This window comes from Dipodomys merriami, unplaced genomic scaffold, assembly GCF_024711535.1.
Source record: "Dipodomys merriami isolate MVZ:Mamm:240054 unplaced genomic scaffold, mDipMer1.0.p SCAF_22, whole genome shotgun sequence".
Taxonomy (NCBI): domain Eukaryota; kingdom Metazoa; phylum Chordata; class Mammalia; order Rodentia; family Heteromyidae; genus Dipodomys; species Dipodomys merriami.
The window spans coordinates 17,734,371-17,751,087 of record NW_027203604.1 but is presented as its reverse complement, the minus strand read 5'-3'; the positions used below and the strand labels follow the sequence as shown (position 1 = coordinate 17,751,087).

Here is a 16,717-nt window from a genome sequence, read left to right as displayed (position 1 = left end):
TGGCTGTATACACAGGTGTTTTAAAAAGCATTTTCTTGGCAGGATTCCTTTTGTTTTTAGGACTGGGGTTTGAACTCAGGGCCTCACACATGCTAGGAAGACACTCTACCACTTGAGGCATGACCTCAATGCTTTTTTTTTTCTCCTAGTGATTTTTCAGATAGGGTCTCACGTGTTTGCTCAGAGTCAGCCTCCAACTTTGATCCCCCAAGTTCGGATTCTTGTGTGGCTGGGATTACGGTGGTTTATCAACACAACATTGTGATGAGGAAGTAGTGCTGTGGCTCAAGTGGTAGAGTGCTTGCCTTGAGCTGAAGAGCTGAGGCACAGTGCCCAGGCCCAGAGTTCGACCACAACCAAAACCAAAACAAACCAACAAATGTCATTCTACTCAGGGGGCTGGGATCTTAGGATTGTGTTTCAAAGCCAGCCCGGGCAGAAAAGTCTGTGAGACTCTTATTTCAATTAACCACTAAAGAAAAGTTGGAATTTGGGCTAGGAAGGTGGCTCAGCGGTAGAGTGCATGCCTTGTAAGCATGAGGCCCTGGGTTCGATTCCTCAGCACCACATAAACAGAAAAAGCCGGAAGTGGCGCTGTGGCTCCAGTGGTAGAGCACTAGCCTTGAGCTGAAGAGCTGAGAGACAGCGCCCAGGCCCAGAGTTCAGGCCCCATGACTGGCAAAAAAAAAAAAGAAAAGTTGGAATTAGACAGGGCTAGGATGTAGCTCAGTGGCAAAGCACTTGCCTAACAATTGCAATGTCCTGGGTTTGATCCAAGTTGGAAGTAGAGCTGTGGCTCTACTTCTAGTAGAGCACTAGCCTCGAGTCATAAAGCCAAGACAGAGTGTGGGGCCAGGAGTTCAATTCCACAGTACCAACATTAAAAAAAATACAAAAGGGGGCTGGGAATGTGGTTTAGTGGTAGAATGCTTGCCTAGTATGCATGAAGCCCTGGGTCCAATTCCTCAGTACCACATAAACAGAAAAAAACAGAAGTGGTGCTCTGGCTCCAGTGCAGAGTGCTAGCCTTGAGCAAAAGAGGCTCAGGGACAGTGCCTAGGCCCTGAGTTCAAGCCCCAGGACTGACCAAAAGAAAGAAAGGAAGGAAGGAAGGAAGGAAAGAAGGAAGGAAGGAAGGAAGGAAGGAAAGAAGGAAGGAAGGAAGGAAGGAAGGAAGGAAGGAAGGAAGGAAGGAAGGAAGGAAGGAAAGAAGGAAGGAAGGAAGGAAGGAAGGAAGAGAGGGAAGGGAGGGAGAAAGCAAGGGAAGGGAAAACTAGAATGAGACAAACTTCACAGATTACTGAAAAGGAGATGGAGAAAGAATGCACGTGAGAGGGTCTACAAAATGCAGCCCTGCACTCAGCCAACTTTCCAGAGTGCCCAGCCCCTGCCCCTGCCCCCAGTGTAGGGTGTGGAATTTCCATGGGAGGCACATACTCAAACAGAAGAACAAGACCACACTGGGCTCCCTCGGCTTACTGAAAAGTAGGTTGAGAAAAGCTCTGCCGTACTCGAAAACGCCACTCGAGTGTGGTCGTCTTTGCCAACGCAACAGCACATGAACTTGATCCTCGTCTCCCACACGCTCTTGGCTGCGGTCTTGAGGCCATTGAAGAACTGGCTTGAGTCATTGCTATCCAGGTGGTCAGGTCCAGAGGAGGAATATGGAGCCATGTTTCCCCCCAGGGGGTCAAAGACGATGACAATGGTGACCACGGTGGCAGCGATGATAACCCAACTGCAAACCAGACAGTGGCAAAGGCATGGTGATTGTGAGCTCCATCTCCAGAGATAAAGCCCCTTTAGTCCCAGCTCCTGGAAGACACTGCCCTCCCAGAATGCCACTGCTAAAAGCAAAGACCACCCAGGGAAATCTTGGAGCTGTCTGGTGACCTTTCCTGCCCAGGATTTTGAACCCTGATCCTCAGATCTCAGCCTCCTGAGTAGCTAGGATGATAGGTATGAGCCACCAGCACAGGGGTGGCTTCCATGAGACTCTTTTTTTGGGGGGGGTCCAGTCGTGGGGCCTGAACTCTGGGCCTGGGCGCTGTCCCTCAGCTCTTCAGCTCAAGGCTAGCGCTCTACCACTTGAGCCACAGCGCCAGTTCCGGCTTTCTTCTTTTTTGCTTATGTGGTACTGAGGAATCGAACCCAGGGCCTCATGCATGCAAGGCAAGCACTCCACCACTGAGCCACCTTCCCAGCCCTTCCTTGAGACTCTTATCTCCAATGAACCACCAGAAAACCAGAAGTAGAGCTGTGGCTCAAAAGTGGTAAAGCACTAGCCTTGAGTGAAAGAGCTCAGAGACAGTCCAGGTCCTGAGTTCAAGTCCTGCAACTAACCAAAAAAAAAGAAGAATTTGCACACTGTGGGAGTTCACTGCTCCTAGATTTCCCTTTTTTCCAGGCCAGGGGCTCACCAGCACCAGACTGTTTCCTTCTTGGTAACTTAAGTGGACAGCACTAAGAACTAGGTCATCTCTGAGACTCTTAAGTGTAGCAGATACAAACAAGGTACTAGAATATCTTTCCCTCAGGCCATTCCTAACACTCTCTCCTCTCTCCACCTTCAGCTTTTGATTCTGCTTTGTTAGTGCTTCAGAAATGAGGAAATGAGCTGGGCTCCCGTGGCTCAATCCTATAATTCTAGCTACTCAGGAGGCTGAGATCTAAGGATCGTGGTTCAAAGCCAGCCTGGGCAGGAAAGTCCTTGTGAGACCCTCCATTTAACCACTCAAAAACCAGAAGTGGTGCTGTAGCTCAAGTGGTAGAGCACTAGCCTTGAGCTGAAGAACTCAGGGACGCATCAAGGCCCAGAGTTCAAGCCCCACAACTGACACACTGAGACACACACACACACACACACACACACACACACACACACACACACACACACACACACACACACACACACACACACACACACACACACACACACACACACACACACACACACACACACACACACACACACACACACACACCAAAGAGAGAAAGATGGGGCTGGGAAGGTGGCTCAGTGGTAGAGCGCTTGCCTTGCATGCATGAGGCCCTGGGTTCAATTCCTCAGCACCCCATAAGCAAAAGGAAAAAAAAAGCTGGAACTGGCGCTGTGGCAAATGGGAATGCAAGACCCTGAGTTCAAGCCCAATACCAGCACAAAAAGTAAAGGGAAAAGAAAAATTTAGCCAGGTGCTATTGGCTCATGCCTGTAATGGTCCTAGCTACTCAGGAGGCTGAGATATCAAGATGTGGTTCAAAGCAAGCCCACCAAAAAGTCCACCAAAAAGCCAACAAGCCACCAAAAAGCCAGAAGTGGAGCTGTGGCTCAAGTGGTAGAATGCCAGCCTACAGCAAAAAGGCCAAGCAAGAGCGCCAGGTCCTGAGTTTAAGTCTCAGTACCTGCCCACAAAAAAAGGGTGGGAAATGTGGCTTAGTGATAGAGTGCTTGCCTTGCTTGCATGAAGCCTTGGGTACGATTCCTTATACCACATAGACAGAAAAAGCCAGAAGTGGTGCTCTGGCTCAAGTACTAGAATGCTAGCCTTGAGCAAAAGGAGCTCAGGGGCAGTGCCCAAGCCCTGAGTTCAAGCCCCAGGGCTGGCCAAAAAACAAAAAACAAAAACAAAGCCGGGTGCTGGTGGCTCACGCCTGTAATCCTAGCTACTCAGGAGGCTGAGATCTGAGGATCTCGGTTCAAAGCCAGCCTGGGCAGGAGAGACTGTGAGACTCCTATCTCCAATAAACCACTAGAAAACCGGAAGTGGCGCTGTAGCTCAAGTGGTAGAGTGCTTGCCTTGAGCTGAAGAGCTGAGGGACAGCGCCCAGGCCCAGAGTTCAGGCCCCACGAAGGACCAAAAACAAAAAACAAACAGACAAAAAAACCCAACAAAACAAAAAACCAGAAAACCAGAACTGATAAGATATATCAACAAATGCCTAAAGGAAGAGGAATAATTTCTCCTCCAAAAACAAGAGTCTAGGGCTGGGAAAGCGGCTCAGTGGTAGAGTGCTTGCCTATGAGGCTCTAGGTTTATTTATTTTATTTTATTTATTTATTTTTTTTGTGGGTCGTGGGGCTTGAACTCTGGGCCTGGGCGCTGTCCCTCAGCTCTTCAGCTCAAGGCAAGCGCTCTACCACTTGAGCTACAGCGCCACTTCCGGTTTTCTGGTGGTTTTTTTTGGAGATAGGAGTCTCACAGTCTCTCCTGCCCGGGCTGGCTTTGAACCACGATCCTCAGATCTCAGCCTCCTTAGTAGGTAGGATTACAGGCGTGAGCCACCAGCGCCCGGCTTGAGGCTCTAGGTTTAATTCCTCAGCACCACATAAGCGGAAAAAAGCTGGAAGTGGCACTGTGGCTCAAGTGGTAGAGCGCTAGCCTTGAGCTGAGGGCCAGCGTCCAGGCCTAGAGTTCAGGGCCCACGACCGACAAAAACAAAAACAAAAAAACAAAAATACAAGAGTCTTCAAGTTTCCTAGCCATTGTGGGGAATCCTGGGATTGTCCAGCTGTGGAGTCCCTCCACAATACTCCCCACCCACATCCCCAGAGCATTTGTGACAGGAAGAATTGAAGAGAGATGTGAACTCTCACCTGACAATGACAGTGGCAATGATGCCATTCACAACCGTCCGGTCGCACTGGATACCCTGTGCCACCCAGGCGGCCCCCAGGGAAGCCCACACCATCTCCGGCAGGAAAAGTGCCAGGCGGATGTAAAGCAGCTTAGACATAGACTTCCGAGGGCCAGGGTTGCAGATGGTTCCTGAAGCACAGAAAATAAGCCACCGCTCAGGGGTGCAGAACAGTGCAAAACCACACCCACAATGTATGAGACATGCAAGTGTGCAGTTCCCATGTCCTCTCCCAAGTGTGTGTGTGTGTGTGTGTGTGTGTGTGTGTGTGTGTGTGTGTGTGTGTGTGCACGCACTAATCCTAGGGTTTGAACTCAGGGCTGGAATGCTGTCCCTGAGCTTCTTTGCTCAAGACCTCTACAACTTGAGCCACCAGCTCCACTTCTGGCTTTTTGGTGTTTAATTAGAGATAAGATTCTCATGATAGTTAGGTGCCAGTAGCTCATGCCTGTATCCTAGCTACTCAGGAGGCTGAGATCTGAGGATCGTGGTTCAAAGCCAGCCCAGGCAGGAAAGTCCATGAGACCTTTCTCCAGATACTAGAAACTAGAAGTGGTACGTGGCTCAGTGGTAGAGAGCTAGCCATGAGTACAAAGAAGCTCAGGGACAGCACCCAGGCCCTGAGTTCAACCACCCTTGACCACCCTTGATTGACAAAAATAATAAAAAATAAAAATAAAAAAAGTCTCATGCTCTCCTGCCCAGGCTGGCTTTGAACCATAATTCTCAGATCTCAGCCTCTTGAGTAACTAGGATTACAGGTATAAGCTACTGATACCTAGACTTTTTTTTTTTGGGTCCGGTTGTGGGGCCTGAACTCTGGGCCTGGGCACTGTCACTCAGCTCTTCAGCTCAAGGCTAGTGCTCTACCACTTGAGCCACAGCGCCACTTCCGGCTTTTTGCTTATGTGGTGCTGAGGAATTGAACCCAGGGCCTCATGCATGCAAGGCAAGCACTCTATCACTGGGCCACCTTCCCAGCCTCCCCCCCCTTTTTTTTTTTTAAGCTGCTATGCAAACTGCTTTAATGTCAGAGGCCTACCAGTGCCTGCCTGGCTCTGCACTGGACACTAGGAAAGGGCCCTGGGCTCAGCCTTAAATCCAAACCCAGAAGACACTTCCCCTTCCTCTGCAGATGCACAGACTATGGTTAGAATGAAATCATTTATCTCTCCAGTGACCCTTAGACAGGAATTCAGTTCTTTTCTATCTTTTATTTACGGAAACTGTGAACACAGCCTATGGTTGCTCACAAAGAGACAACTGATTTACCAGGGCTGACTTCCAACCACAAACCTCAAATCTCAACCTCCTGAGTAGCTAGGATTACAGGTGTGAGCCACCAGCGCCTGGCTCCATTTGTCCTTTTTTTAAATGTTCTACATTCTTCACTGAAATTTATGTGATACTTCTTTTGGTGGTACTAGAGTTTGAACCCAGGGCTTTACACTTGCCAGGCAGGCCGCTCTACTACTTAGGCCACACCCCCCAGGCTTTTGCTTTATTCATCTTTCAGATAGGATTTTATGCTTTTTTTTTCAGGCCTGACTTCTTAACTATGCTGCTTGCATAGCTGGAATTTCAGCTGTGCACTACAATACTTGCCTGGCTTATTTGTTATTACAAATATAGAAGCAAGAGGTGGCTCACTAACTTATCACCGGCCTTCAACATCAATCCTCTCAATTTCTACCTCTCCAGTAACTGGGATTACAGGGGTGAGCCACCATGCCCAGCCTCCATTTTATTTGTTTACCTTTAATTTTTTGGAGGTGCTAGGGTTTGAACTCAAGGCCTTGGTCTGGCTAGGCAGGCAAGAAAACTTGAACCACACTACCAGCCCTTTTTGCTCTGGTCATGTTTTGGATAGAGTCTCGTTTTTTGTTGGGACAGCAATCCTATTGATGCTTCCTGGGTTGCTGGGATCACAGGCATATTCTACTACACTCATCCTGTTTTTACTGGTTGAGATGGAGACTTTCAAATGTTCTAGCATCAAACCACTATCCTTTGTCAATCTTAGCCTCCTGAGTAGCTAGAATTACAAGTATAAGCCACTACACTTGGTTCCTGTAATACAACTCTTAATAAAGCATATGCTGCTAATTATCAGTAACAAATTTCCAACTATATTAACATTTTTGTTTGTCTTTTAAGATATGGTCTCATGATATAGCCCAGGTTTGCCTTGAATTCTCAAATCCTCTTCCCTATTTTCCAAGTGCTGGGGTTACAGGCATATGCTATCATGCTCCTAGTAAACTATCATTTTTCAGTTCACTGGGTATAGCTCTAACACAAGTAACCAAAAATCCAAAGCAAACTGGAAACAGGAAGGACCTGCAGAGCTCAGAGAGTGGACATACAGAGGCAGGAGGAGCCTCGGTCCTCCTTGGTGTGTGTGCTCAGCATGGGCTGTGATTGGAGACACAGCCTCATCCAGAAGTGAAATGTAACATGGCTGCTACATCTTTGAGGAGCAAGGAGAAGCACCTCCCCAGAAGCTTCCAGATTCTCTCTCTCTCTCCATCCCCCCCCTCACACACACACATTTTGTTGGGGGGGGTGGGGGGGGGAGGCTTGGACTCTGGGCCTGGGCACTGTCCCTGAGCTCTTCAGCTCAAGGCAAGTGCTCTACCACTTGAGCCACAGCGCCACTTCCAGTTTTCTGGTGGCTAATTGGAGATAGAAGGCTCACGGACTTTCCTACCCGGACTGGCTTTGAACGGTGATCCTCAGATCTCAGCGTCCTGAGTAGCTAGGATTGCAGGCATGAGCCACTGGCACCCAGCTCCAGAAACTCTCTTGAGTTACACTGACCGACATAGGGTCCTGTACCACTCATGACCAATTCCCACTCCTCTCCCCCCAGGCAAGGACCATTTCCGAGCTGACACTAGCTGGTGGCTGTGACATGGGGGACCAGGCTGCGTATGGTAAAAGTGGGATAAGAAGGCCTTGCCACTGGGCAAGACCTGCAGATGGCAACTATGAGTACCTAGCACAGGAACGCGCACCATGACACAGCACCACCACCCGCTGAAAGAAAGCCAACATTTGAACACTTCAGGGGAAAGAGTTTATACTTCAAAATTTCAAAGCTGAATCTCTTAGTTATAAACACAGGGGTTAGCCAGGCACAGGTGGCTCATGCCTGTAATCTTAGCTATACAGGAGCCCAAGATCTAAGGATCAATAGCTTAAAGGCAACCAGGGCAGGAAAGTCCCCAGGATACTCTTATCTCCACTAAACTACTCTGAAAAAGCCGGAAGTAGCGCTGTGGCTCAAGTGGTAGAGTACTGGCCTTTAGCAAAAGAAGCTCAGGGATGGAGCCCAGGCCCAGAGTTCAACCCCCAGGACCGTCAAAAAAAATAAAAGCAAACAGGGGTCCAAAACAAATGGGTCTGGCGCTGAAAGGCCAATTAATCAGAAAAATATTATATCTGAAGCAACACTAGCCTAAATACTTTCTCTTTCAGAAATATACACCTGAGACGGGCACCAGTGGCTCACACCTGTAATCCTAGCTACTCAGGAGGCTGAGATCTGAGGATCTCAGTTCAAAACCAGCCCGGGCAGGAAAGTCTGTGAGATACTTGTCTCCAGTTAAACACCAGAAAATGAATTGGCGTTGTGGCTCAAGTGGTAGAATGCTTGCCTTGAGCTAAAGAGCTCAAGGACAGTGACCAGGCCGAGTTCAAGCCCCACAACTGACAAAACAAAACAAAAAAGAGGGCTGGGAATGTGGCTTGGTGGTAGAGTGCTTGGCTAGCATGCACGAAGCCCTGGGTTAGATTTCTCAGTACCACATAAAAAGAAATAAAGCCGGAAGTGGTGCTGTGGCTCAAATGATAGAGTGCTAGCCTTGAGCAAAAGAAGCTCAGGGACAGAGCCCAGGCCCTGAGTTCAAGGCCCAGGACTGGAAAGAAAAAAAGAAAGAAAATTAGAAAGGAAGGAAGGAACGAATAAACAGAACGAAGGAAGGAAGGAAGGAACGAAGGAAGGAAGGAAGGAAATTCTGCAAATGAAAAGCCTTGGGGCATGGCTTATGTAGTAAAGTACCTGCCTAGCAGGTCCAAGGTCCTGACTTCAATCCCTAGTGCAGCAGGAAAAAAAAAATAATACATTTACACTGCTGAGCCCCATTCTGCACATTTAGTTTCTTCCTTTTCTTCCATATGTAACACCAATGACAATCCAGTTCTGGGGATCAACAGAACCCACAAAACTGGAACTTTTTTTCAATCCAGACCCTACCTCCCTCTTGATTTAGAGGTATATTGAAATACAGAGCTCAGCCATATGCTAGTGGCTCATGCCCTGTAATCCTAGCTACTTAGGAGAATGAGATCATGGTTCAAAGCTAACCTCACTTACAAGACAACATCTTGGAAATGAACTCTATACCTTGGGGGGAGGGAGCAGTGAGGGGGAGGGAAAGTGGGAGAAAAATGAGGGAACAGCTAACAATGACAAGATATGCACTCGCTACCTTATGTATATAACTGTACCTTTGCACAATAAAATTAAAATAAAAAAATAAAGCTAACCTGAGCCAAAAAATCCTCGAGTCTGTTTCCAAAATAACCAGCAAAAAGCTGGGCTGGAGGTGTGGCACAAGTGCTAAAGTGTCAGTCTTGGGCAAGCAAGCCCAGTGTGCACAAGACACTGAGTTCAAAATCATGATACTGCCATTAAAAATAGCAGGGGAGGGCTGGGAAGGTGGCTCAGTGGTAGAGCACTTGCACTGCATGCATGAGGCTGGCCCTGGGTTTGATTCCTCAGCACCACATAAGCAAAAAGAAAAAAGCTGGAAGTGGCGCTGTGGCTCAAGTGGTAGAGCGCTAGCCTTGAGCTGAAGAGCTGAGGGACAGCGCCCAGGCCCAGAGTTCAGGCCCCACGACTGGACCCAGAAAAAAAAAAATAGCATGGGATAGAATGTGGCTTAGTGGTAGAGTGCTTGCCTAGCATGCACGAAGCCCTGGATTCAATTCCTCAGTACCACATACACAGAAAAAGCCAGAAGTAACACTATGGCTCAAGTGGTAGAGTACTAGCCTTGAGCAAAAGCAGCTCAAGGACAGTGCCCAGGCCCTGAGTTCAAGTCCCAGGACTGGCAAAAAAAAAAATAGCATAGTTCTGATTTCTATATATTGCTACAGGAAGTAAGTACAGGTGACACATCAAAGTCCAAAATCAGGAAGTCTTTCTTGTGAAATACTTTGCCACTAACAGCTCCCATTTCTATATTTCTGCCAACGGATTACCTAACATCTGTTTCAGATCATTATTCCAAATGGTCAAGACCTTGATTCTAGCTGGGTGTACTGTTACATGCCTGCGATCCTAGCTATGCAGGACTGTGAATCTGAGGCCAGGACAAGCAAAAGAATAAAAATTAAAGTTAACAAAAGATTTTAATTCTATCATTCTTTGCACGGGCCACCCCTCCAGTTCTTCCTTTCACTAACAATCTGATAAGCAATTTTCCAGCAGCCTGACCTGATTTTGGGTGAAACACACAATAAGGATGGCCTATCACACAGCCAGGCCTGTGACAGATGGATTTTTATTCTGTAACACTTTATTAGTCATCAGAGTGGTCCTATGAGTAAGAGCAGTCAAACAGGGAAAGTCTGTTACATTTTTGGAGACATTCTCTGAGAAAAGAGTGCAATGTAGAAAAACTACATGTAGGGCTGGGAAGGTGGCTCAGTGGTAGAGCGCTTGCCTTGCATGCATGAGGCCCTGGGTTTGATTCCTCAGCACCACATAAGCCAAAAGCAAAAAAGCCGGAAGTGGCGCTGTGGCTCAAGTGGTAGAGCACTAGCCTTGAGCTGAAGAGCTGAGGGACAACGCCCAGGCCCAGAGTTCAGGCCCCACGACTGGACCAAAAAGAAAAACTACATGTAATGCAGGTTGGCATACTGCTATGATCCCGGTCCTGAAGTGGGAGATGAGACAGGAGAATGGTGAAAACCACCTGGGCTACACCACAAGTGTTGTTGGCTCACACCTAAATAATCCAAGCTACTCAGGATGTGGAGTAGATTCACAGTTCCAGGCAGCTCAGCAAAAATTTAATGAGACTCTATTTTGAAAACAACAACAAACCTGGTGGTTCATTTAGTAGATCTTAGTACTGCAAAACAAACAGCACAAAATCAAACAAAACCGGAAAAGGAAAACAAAAACAGAAACTAGAAGCAGTGGGGCACTGGTGACTCCTACCTGTCATTCTAGTTACTCAGAAGGCTGAGATCTGAAGATTGAAGATTGCAGTTCAGCCTGGGCAGAAAAGTCCATGAGACTTTTTTTTTTTAAATCAGTCATGGGGCTTGAACTCAGGTCCTGGGCACTGTCCCTGAGCTTTTTCACTCAAGGCTAGCATTCTTGGAGCCACAGCTCCACTTCCCATGAGACTCTGATCTCCAATTAATTACTTGAAAACCAGAAGTGGAGCTGTGACTCAAAATGGTAGAGCACTAGCCTTGAGCAAAAAAGCTCAGACAGCACCCAAGCCCTGAGTTCAAGCCAAATGACTGATGGGGAAGAAAAACAAAACCAACTTTTAAGCAAAAATAATAGCCCAAAAGAAATAATCCAACTGTTCACTGACTGATGAATGGGTAAGATGCAGTATTCTGTCCAATCAGTATTTTGGGGTGGGGGAAAGGGTGGTGGTGGTACTGCTTGAATCTGGGCCTTATGCTCCACTCTTTTACTTTTTTTTTTTTTATTGGGTCCGGTCGTGGGGCCTGAACTCTGGGCCTGGGCGCTGTCCCTCAGCTCTTCAGCTCAAGGCTAGCGCTCTACCACTTGAGCCACAGCGCCACTTCTGGCTTTTTTCTTTTTGCTTATGTGGTGCTGAGGAATCGAACCCAGGGAGGGCCTCATGTATGCAAGGCAAGCACTCTACCACTGAGCCACCTTCCCACCCCCTCTTTTACTTTTTTTATTCATGGCTGGCACTCTACCACTTGAGCCACACCTCCACTTTCAGCATTTTGCTGGTGAATTGGAAATAAGAATCTAGAAGACTGGGGCTGGGAAGGTGGCTCAGTGGTAGAGCGTTTGCCTTACATGCTCGAGGCCCTGGGTTCGATTCCTCAGCACCACATAAGCAAAAAGAAAAAAGCCGGAAGTGGCACTGTGGCTCAAGTGGTAGAGTGCTATCCTTGAGCTGAAGAGCTGAGGGACAGCGCCCAGGCCCAGAGTTTAGGCCCCATGACCGGACCCCCCCCCCAAAAAAAGAAAAGAATCTAGAAGACTATCTTCCTGGACTGGCCTTGAACTTCAATCCTCCAGATCCCAGCCCCCTGAGTAGTGAGGATGACAAGAAATGCAGCTTCCTATAGAACATGAGCCTCCAATATATATCGTAGATGAACTTGAAACACCTGAAGCTAAGTTTAAGAACCACACCATAAAGCCGGGCGCTGGTAGCTCACGCCTGTAATCCTAGCTATTCAGGAGGCTGAGATCTGAGGATCACGGTTCAAAGCCAGCCCGGGCAGGAAAATCCGTGAGACTCTTCTCTCCAATAAACCACCAGAAAACCGGAAGTGGCATTGTAGCTCAAGTGGTAGAGCACTAGCCTTGAGCTGAAGAGCTGAGGGACAGTGCTCAGGCCCAGAGTTCAAGGCCCACAAGCGACAAAAAAAAAAAAAAAGAACCATAGCAAAGGCCACCTATTGGGTAGCTGGATTTGTATGGTGTGTAGAATGTCCAGGTCTAGAGAGACACAGAAGGTTGAGGGGGTGGATACACTAGGTCAGGGGAGGGGAGGAGTGGAGGAGGGGGTAAGGAGTGATTGCTAATGTGTACACAGTATTTCTCTTGGGATTTAAAAAAAAAGTCTAAAATGATGCTAGCTAGCTCTCTAGATACAAAAAGAACTAATGAGCCAGGTGATGGGATGTGGTAAATAAACTGTCTTTCAGATTGTGAGCACCAGTGACTCACACCTATAATCCTAGTGCCAGTGGCTCACCCTGTAATCCTAGCTACTCAGGAGGCTGAGATCTGAGGATCATGGTTCAAAGCCAGCCCGGGCAAGAAAGTCCACACTCTTTTTTTTTTTGGGGGGGGGAGGGGTCCGGTCATGGGGCCTGAACTCTGGGCCTGGGCGCTGTCCCTCAGCTCTTCAGCTCAAGGCTAGCACTCTACCACTTGAGCCACAGTGCCACTTCCGGCTTTTTTCTTTTTATTTATGTGGTGCTGAGGAATCGAACCCAGGGCCTCATGCATGCAAGGCAAGCGCTCTACCACTGAGCCACCTTCCCAGCCCCCACAAAACTCTTATCTCCAATAAACCACCATAAAACTGGAAGTGGTCCTGTGGCTCAAGTGGTAGGGTACTCCTGTGGCTCAAGTGGTAGGGCACTCACCTTGAGCCAAAGAGCTGAGGGACAGCGCCCAGTCCCAGAGTTCAAGTCCCACAAAAGACAAAAAAAAAAAAGTCTCGCTCCGCGAGGCATTACCTTTCATGCTGACATACACGATGGCCGACACCACACCAATAATGATGGCCAGGAGAAGGAGGAGAACAATCAGGTAGGTACTAAGCAGGACCCCACCAGCACAGCCCAGCTTCCTTCGGTGCAGGAGATACAAAGTCAGGCTACCAATCCACCTGTGGAAAACAGGCAGGCTCAGAAAGGGAAGCCAGGAAGTAGAATTGCAAAACATAAATCAACGCAGTAAATATTTCCCAAGCCAAGGTTAAGGGTCGCTGTGAAATAAAATTCCCATTAGTAAAAATATCTAGTAGCCAGGTGCCAGTATCTCATGCAGATAATTCTATCTGTGCAGGAGGTTGAGATCTAAGGATACTGGTTCAAAGCCAACCTAGGCAGGAAAGTCCTTGGAAGTCTTACCTTGAATTAACCTCCAAAAAACTAGAAGTAGAGCTGTGTGATAGGGCACTGGCCTTGAGCATAAAAGCTCAGGGTGGGGGCTGGGAAGGTGGCTCAGTAGTAGAGCGCTTGCCTTGCATGCATGAGGCCCTGGGTTCGATTCCTCAGCACTACATAAGCAAAAAGAAAAAAGCTGGAAGTGGCGCTGTGGCTCAAGTGGTAGAGCGCTAGCCTTGAGCTGAAGAGCTGAGGGACAGCGCCCAGGCCCAGAGTTCAGGCACCACGACCAGACCCCACCCCCCACCCCCACCCCCCAAAAAAAGCTCAGCATCAATGCCTAAGGCTCAGAGTTCAAGCCCCAAGACTGGCACAAAAAGGAAAGAAGAAAAGAAGGAAAAGAAAGAAGGAAAGAAAAAAGGAAGAAAAGAAAGGAAGAAAGGAAGAAAGGAAGGAAGGAAGGAAAGAAGGAGAGAAAGAAAAAAAGAAAGGAAAGAGAAAGGAAGAAAGAAAAATTTAGTAAATCAACTAAAAAGTATAGCTTTCCTTTATTTTATTTTATTTTTTTTTTTTAGGTCGTAGGGCTTGAACTCTGGCCTGGGCACTGTCCCTCAGCTCTTCAGCTCAAGGTGAGTATTTACCACTTGAGCCACAGCACTACCTCTGTTTTTCGGATGGTTAATTGGAGATAGAATCTCATAGACTTTCCCGCTCAGTCTGGCTTTGAACCGCAATCCCCAGAGCTCAGCCTCCTGAGTAGCTAGGATTACAGGAGTGAGCCGCCAGCACAGACTGGAGATGGAGTCGCCTAGACTTTTCTAGCTGGACTAGCTTTGAAGACCAATACTCTAGATCTTTGCTTCCTGAATGGCTAGGATGAACCATGAGCCACTGGCACCAGCTTGGCTTTCCTATTCTTCTATGAGTTTTTTTTTTTTTTTACTTTCCATTTTTCTTATTCCATGTCTCCTAAATCACTTAAAGCTGTAAGCAAGCAAATATAAGGAAAACTGCTGGAAAATAGCCCACCATGGGTCAGAAAAACAAAGTAAGAAATCAACAAGCTATATGTCTGTTGAACTATTAACAAGAAAAGTTTTACATATGTGGATTAATAATAAACTGATAAACACGTGGTAATCTGCTGCATGTAACTAAAAACCAAGAGTGTGGAAGAGAATTATGCAAATATATTGCATGGTATACACTGATAAACTCTAATGGAGTTTTTCTTCCTTCCCAACTACATTTTACAATTAATTCAATACCCAATGATGGAAGGCACCATTGAATATCAGTAAAAAAATAGCCCCAATCTACTTTGAAAGTATTTTGTCAGAAGACAAAATACCAGTTGGAAGGTATGTCCTATTACAGACTCAAGCCCTGACCCTATAAAAAGTGGAATTGGGCCAGGCCTGGTGGCTCACACTTGTAATCCTAGTTACTCAGCAGGGTGAGACCTAGAGGATCATGGTTCAAAGCCAGCCCAGACAGAAAAGTCAGAAAGATTCCAACTCCAATTAACCAGCAAACAGCCAGGCTGGAGACATGGCTCAAGAGGTAAAGTACCAGCCATGAGCAACAAAAAGCCCAAAAATCAAGTGCTCATGCCAGTGAGCCCAGTAAGAGCACATGACGCCCTGAGTTCAGCCTTATTACCAGCACCAAAAAATAGTGAAACAGAGATACCAAAGTTTTAGCTTGGTGGAAGAGCACTTGCTGCCAGCAGGCACCAAGTTCTAGGGTTCAATCTCCAGCATTTCAAAGAAAAAAAAAAAAGAAAAACAGAATTGGATTTTTATTTATTTATTTATTTTTGGTGCCTAGTACTTGAGCCACAGCCCCATTTTCAGTTTTTTGGGGATTAACTGGAGGCAAGAATTTCACAAACTTTCCTGCCAGAGCTGGCAGTAGCTAGGATTACAGACATGACCCAGCAGTTCCCAGGGATAACTTTTTTTTTTGGCCTGTTCTGGAGCTTGAACTCAGGTCTTGGGCACTGTTCCTGAGCTTCTTTTGCTCAAGGCTAGCACCCCACCATTGGAGCCCCAGCCCCAGCCCCAGCCTTTTATGTGTATATGCTAGGCAAGCTTTCTACCACTAAGCCACATTCCCAGTCCCAGCAATAACTTTTTTTTTTGGTCGGTCGTTGGGCTTGAACTGTAGGCCTGGGCGCTGTCCCTCAGCTCTTCAGCTCAAGGCTAGCGCTCTACCACTTGAGCCACAGCACCACTTCTGGCTTTTTCTGCTTATGTGGTGCTGAGGAATCGAACCCAAGGCCTCATGCATGCAAGACAAGCACTTTACCACTGAGCCACCTTCCCAGCCCCATAACTTCCCGATAACTTCCGTGTGTGTGTGTGTGTGTGTGTGTGTGTGTGTGTGTGTGTGTGTGTGTGTGTGTGTGTGTGTGTGTGTGTGTGTGTGTGTGTGTGTGTGTGTCAGAAATGGTAATGGGGAAATGATCTCAGAGAAATCTGGCTTTGCAAAGTGCAACATTCCTGGGAAGCAGCTGAGAACATTTTTTTTTTTTATTCCTCTCCCTGGGGGAATACTTTCTCTCTCTCTTTTTTTTTGAAATATAATCTTTGCCACACCCTCATCCATCCTCTCCACCGATTGCACGTGAAATACAGCCCTCACTGGCTCAAGAATATCATTGCCCAACTTGGTCTTTGAAAGAAAAAAAAATAACAATAACCATTATGCCGTTCTCCCCTGAGCAGCGACGGCACGATGCAGATGGCAGAAAGGACGGAGGAGAGCTCGAGGCCATGGCTTTCGGACGGCGATGACGCGCGGGCGCTCCCGTGCCAGGGCTCCGCGCCGCATCCCGGGCTGAGCTCGCGCGCTGCAGCGCGAGCGCCCCGGCGGCCGAGGCAAGCAGGGCACGACCTCCCCACCCCTGAGCTCCGGCTGCCAACCCGTGAAGAAATGGGGGCGACGACCCGGGACGAGGGTGGGCGCGCCCTTAAGGAACTTGGTGACTTTTGTCATCGCCGTCTGTGGGGACCGCGCGCCACCACCCCTTACCGCTTACCACAGCACTCTCAGGAACAGCTCGAAGGACCCAGGGAAGACCAAGTCGTCGCTGGCGATGGCCCAGCGACGGCCGAAGAGCACCATCCCCGGCATGGTGCCCCCGCCGCGCACGGCCTTAAACACCGGCGCGCGCACCACTTGCAGCCTACAGCCCCCGAGTGCCGTCCAGACTTGGCCGGCA

The 16,717-nt window shown here is 48.0% G+C and overlaps 1 protein-coding gene across 1 annotated transcript in view; it reads right to left on the bottom strand.

Annotated features, from left to right (window-relative positions):
• Daglb (diacylglycerol lipase beta) overlaps positions 1-16,717 on the bottom strand; it is a 32,202-nt gene extending 15,485 nt beyond the window's left edge. The window contains exons 1-4 of the mRNA XM_070033503.1: positions 16,535-16,717; positions 13,120-13,271; positions 4,595-4,766; positions 1,480-1,738 (exon numbers count right to left, since the gene is read on the bottom strand). Coding sequence (XP_069889604.1) covers positions 1,480-1,738; positions 4,595-4,766; positions 13,120-13,271; positions 16,535-16,629 — 678 coding nt within the window. The 5' untranslated portion in view covers positions 16,630-16,717. The remainder of the gene's footprint in view (positions 1-1,479; positions 1,739-4,594; positions 4,767-13,119; positions 13,272-16,534) is intronic.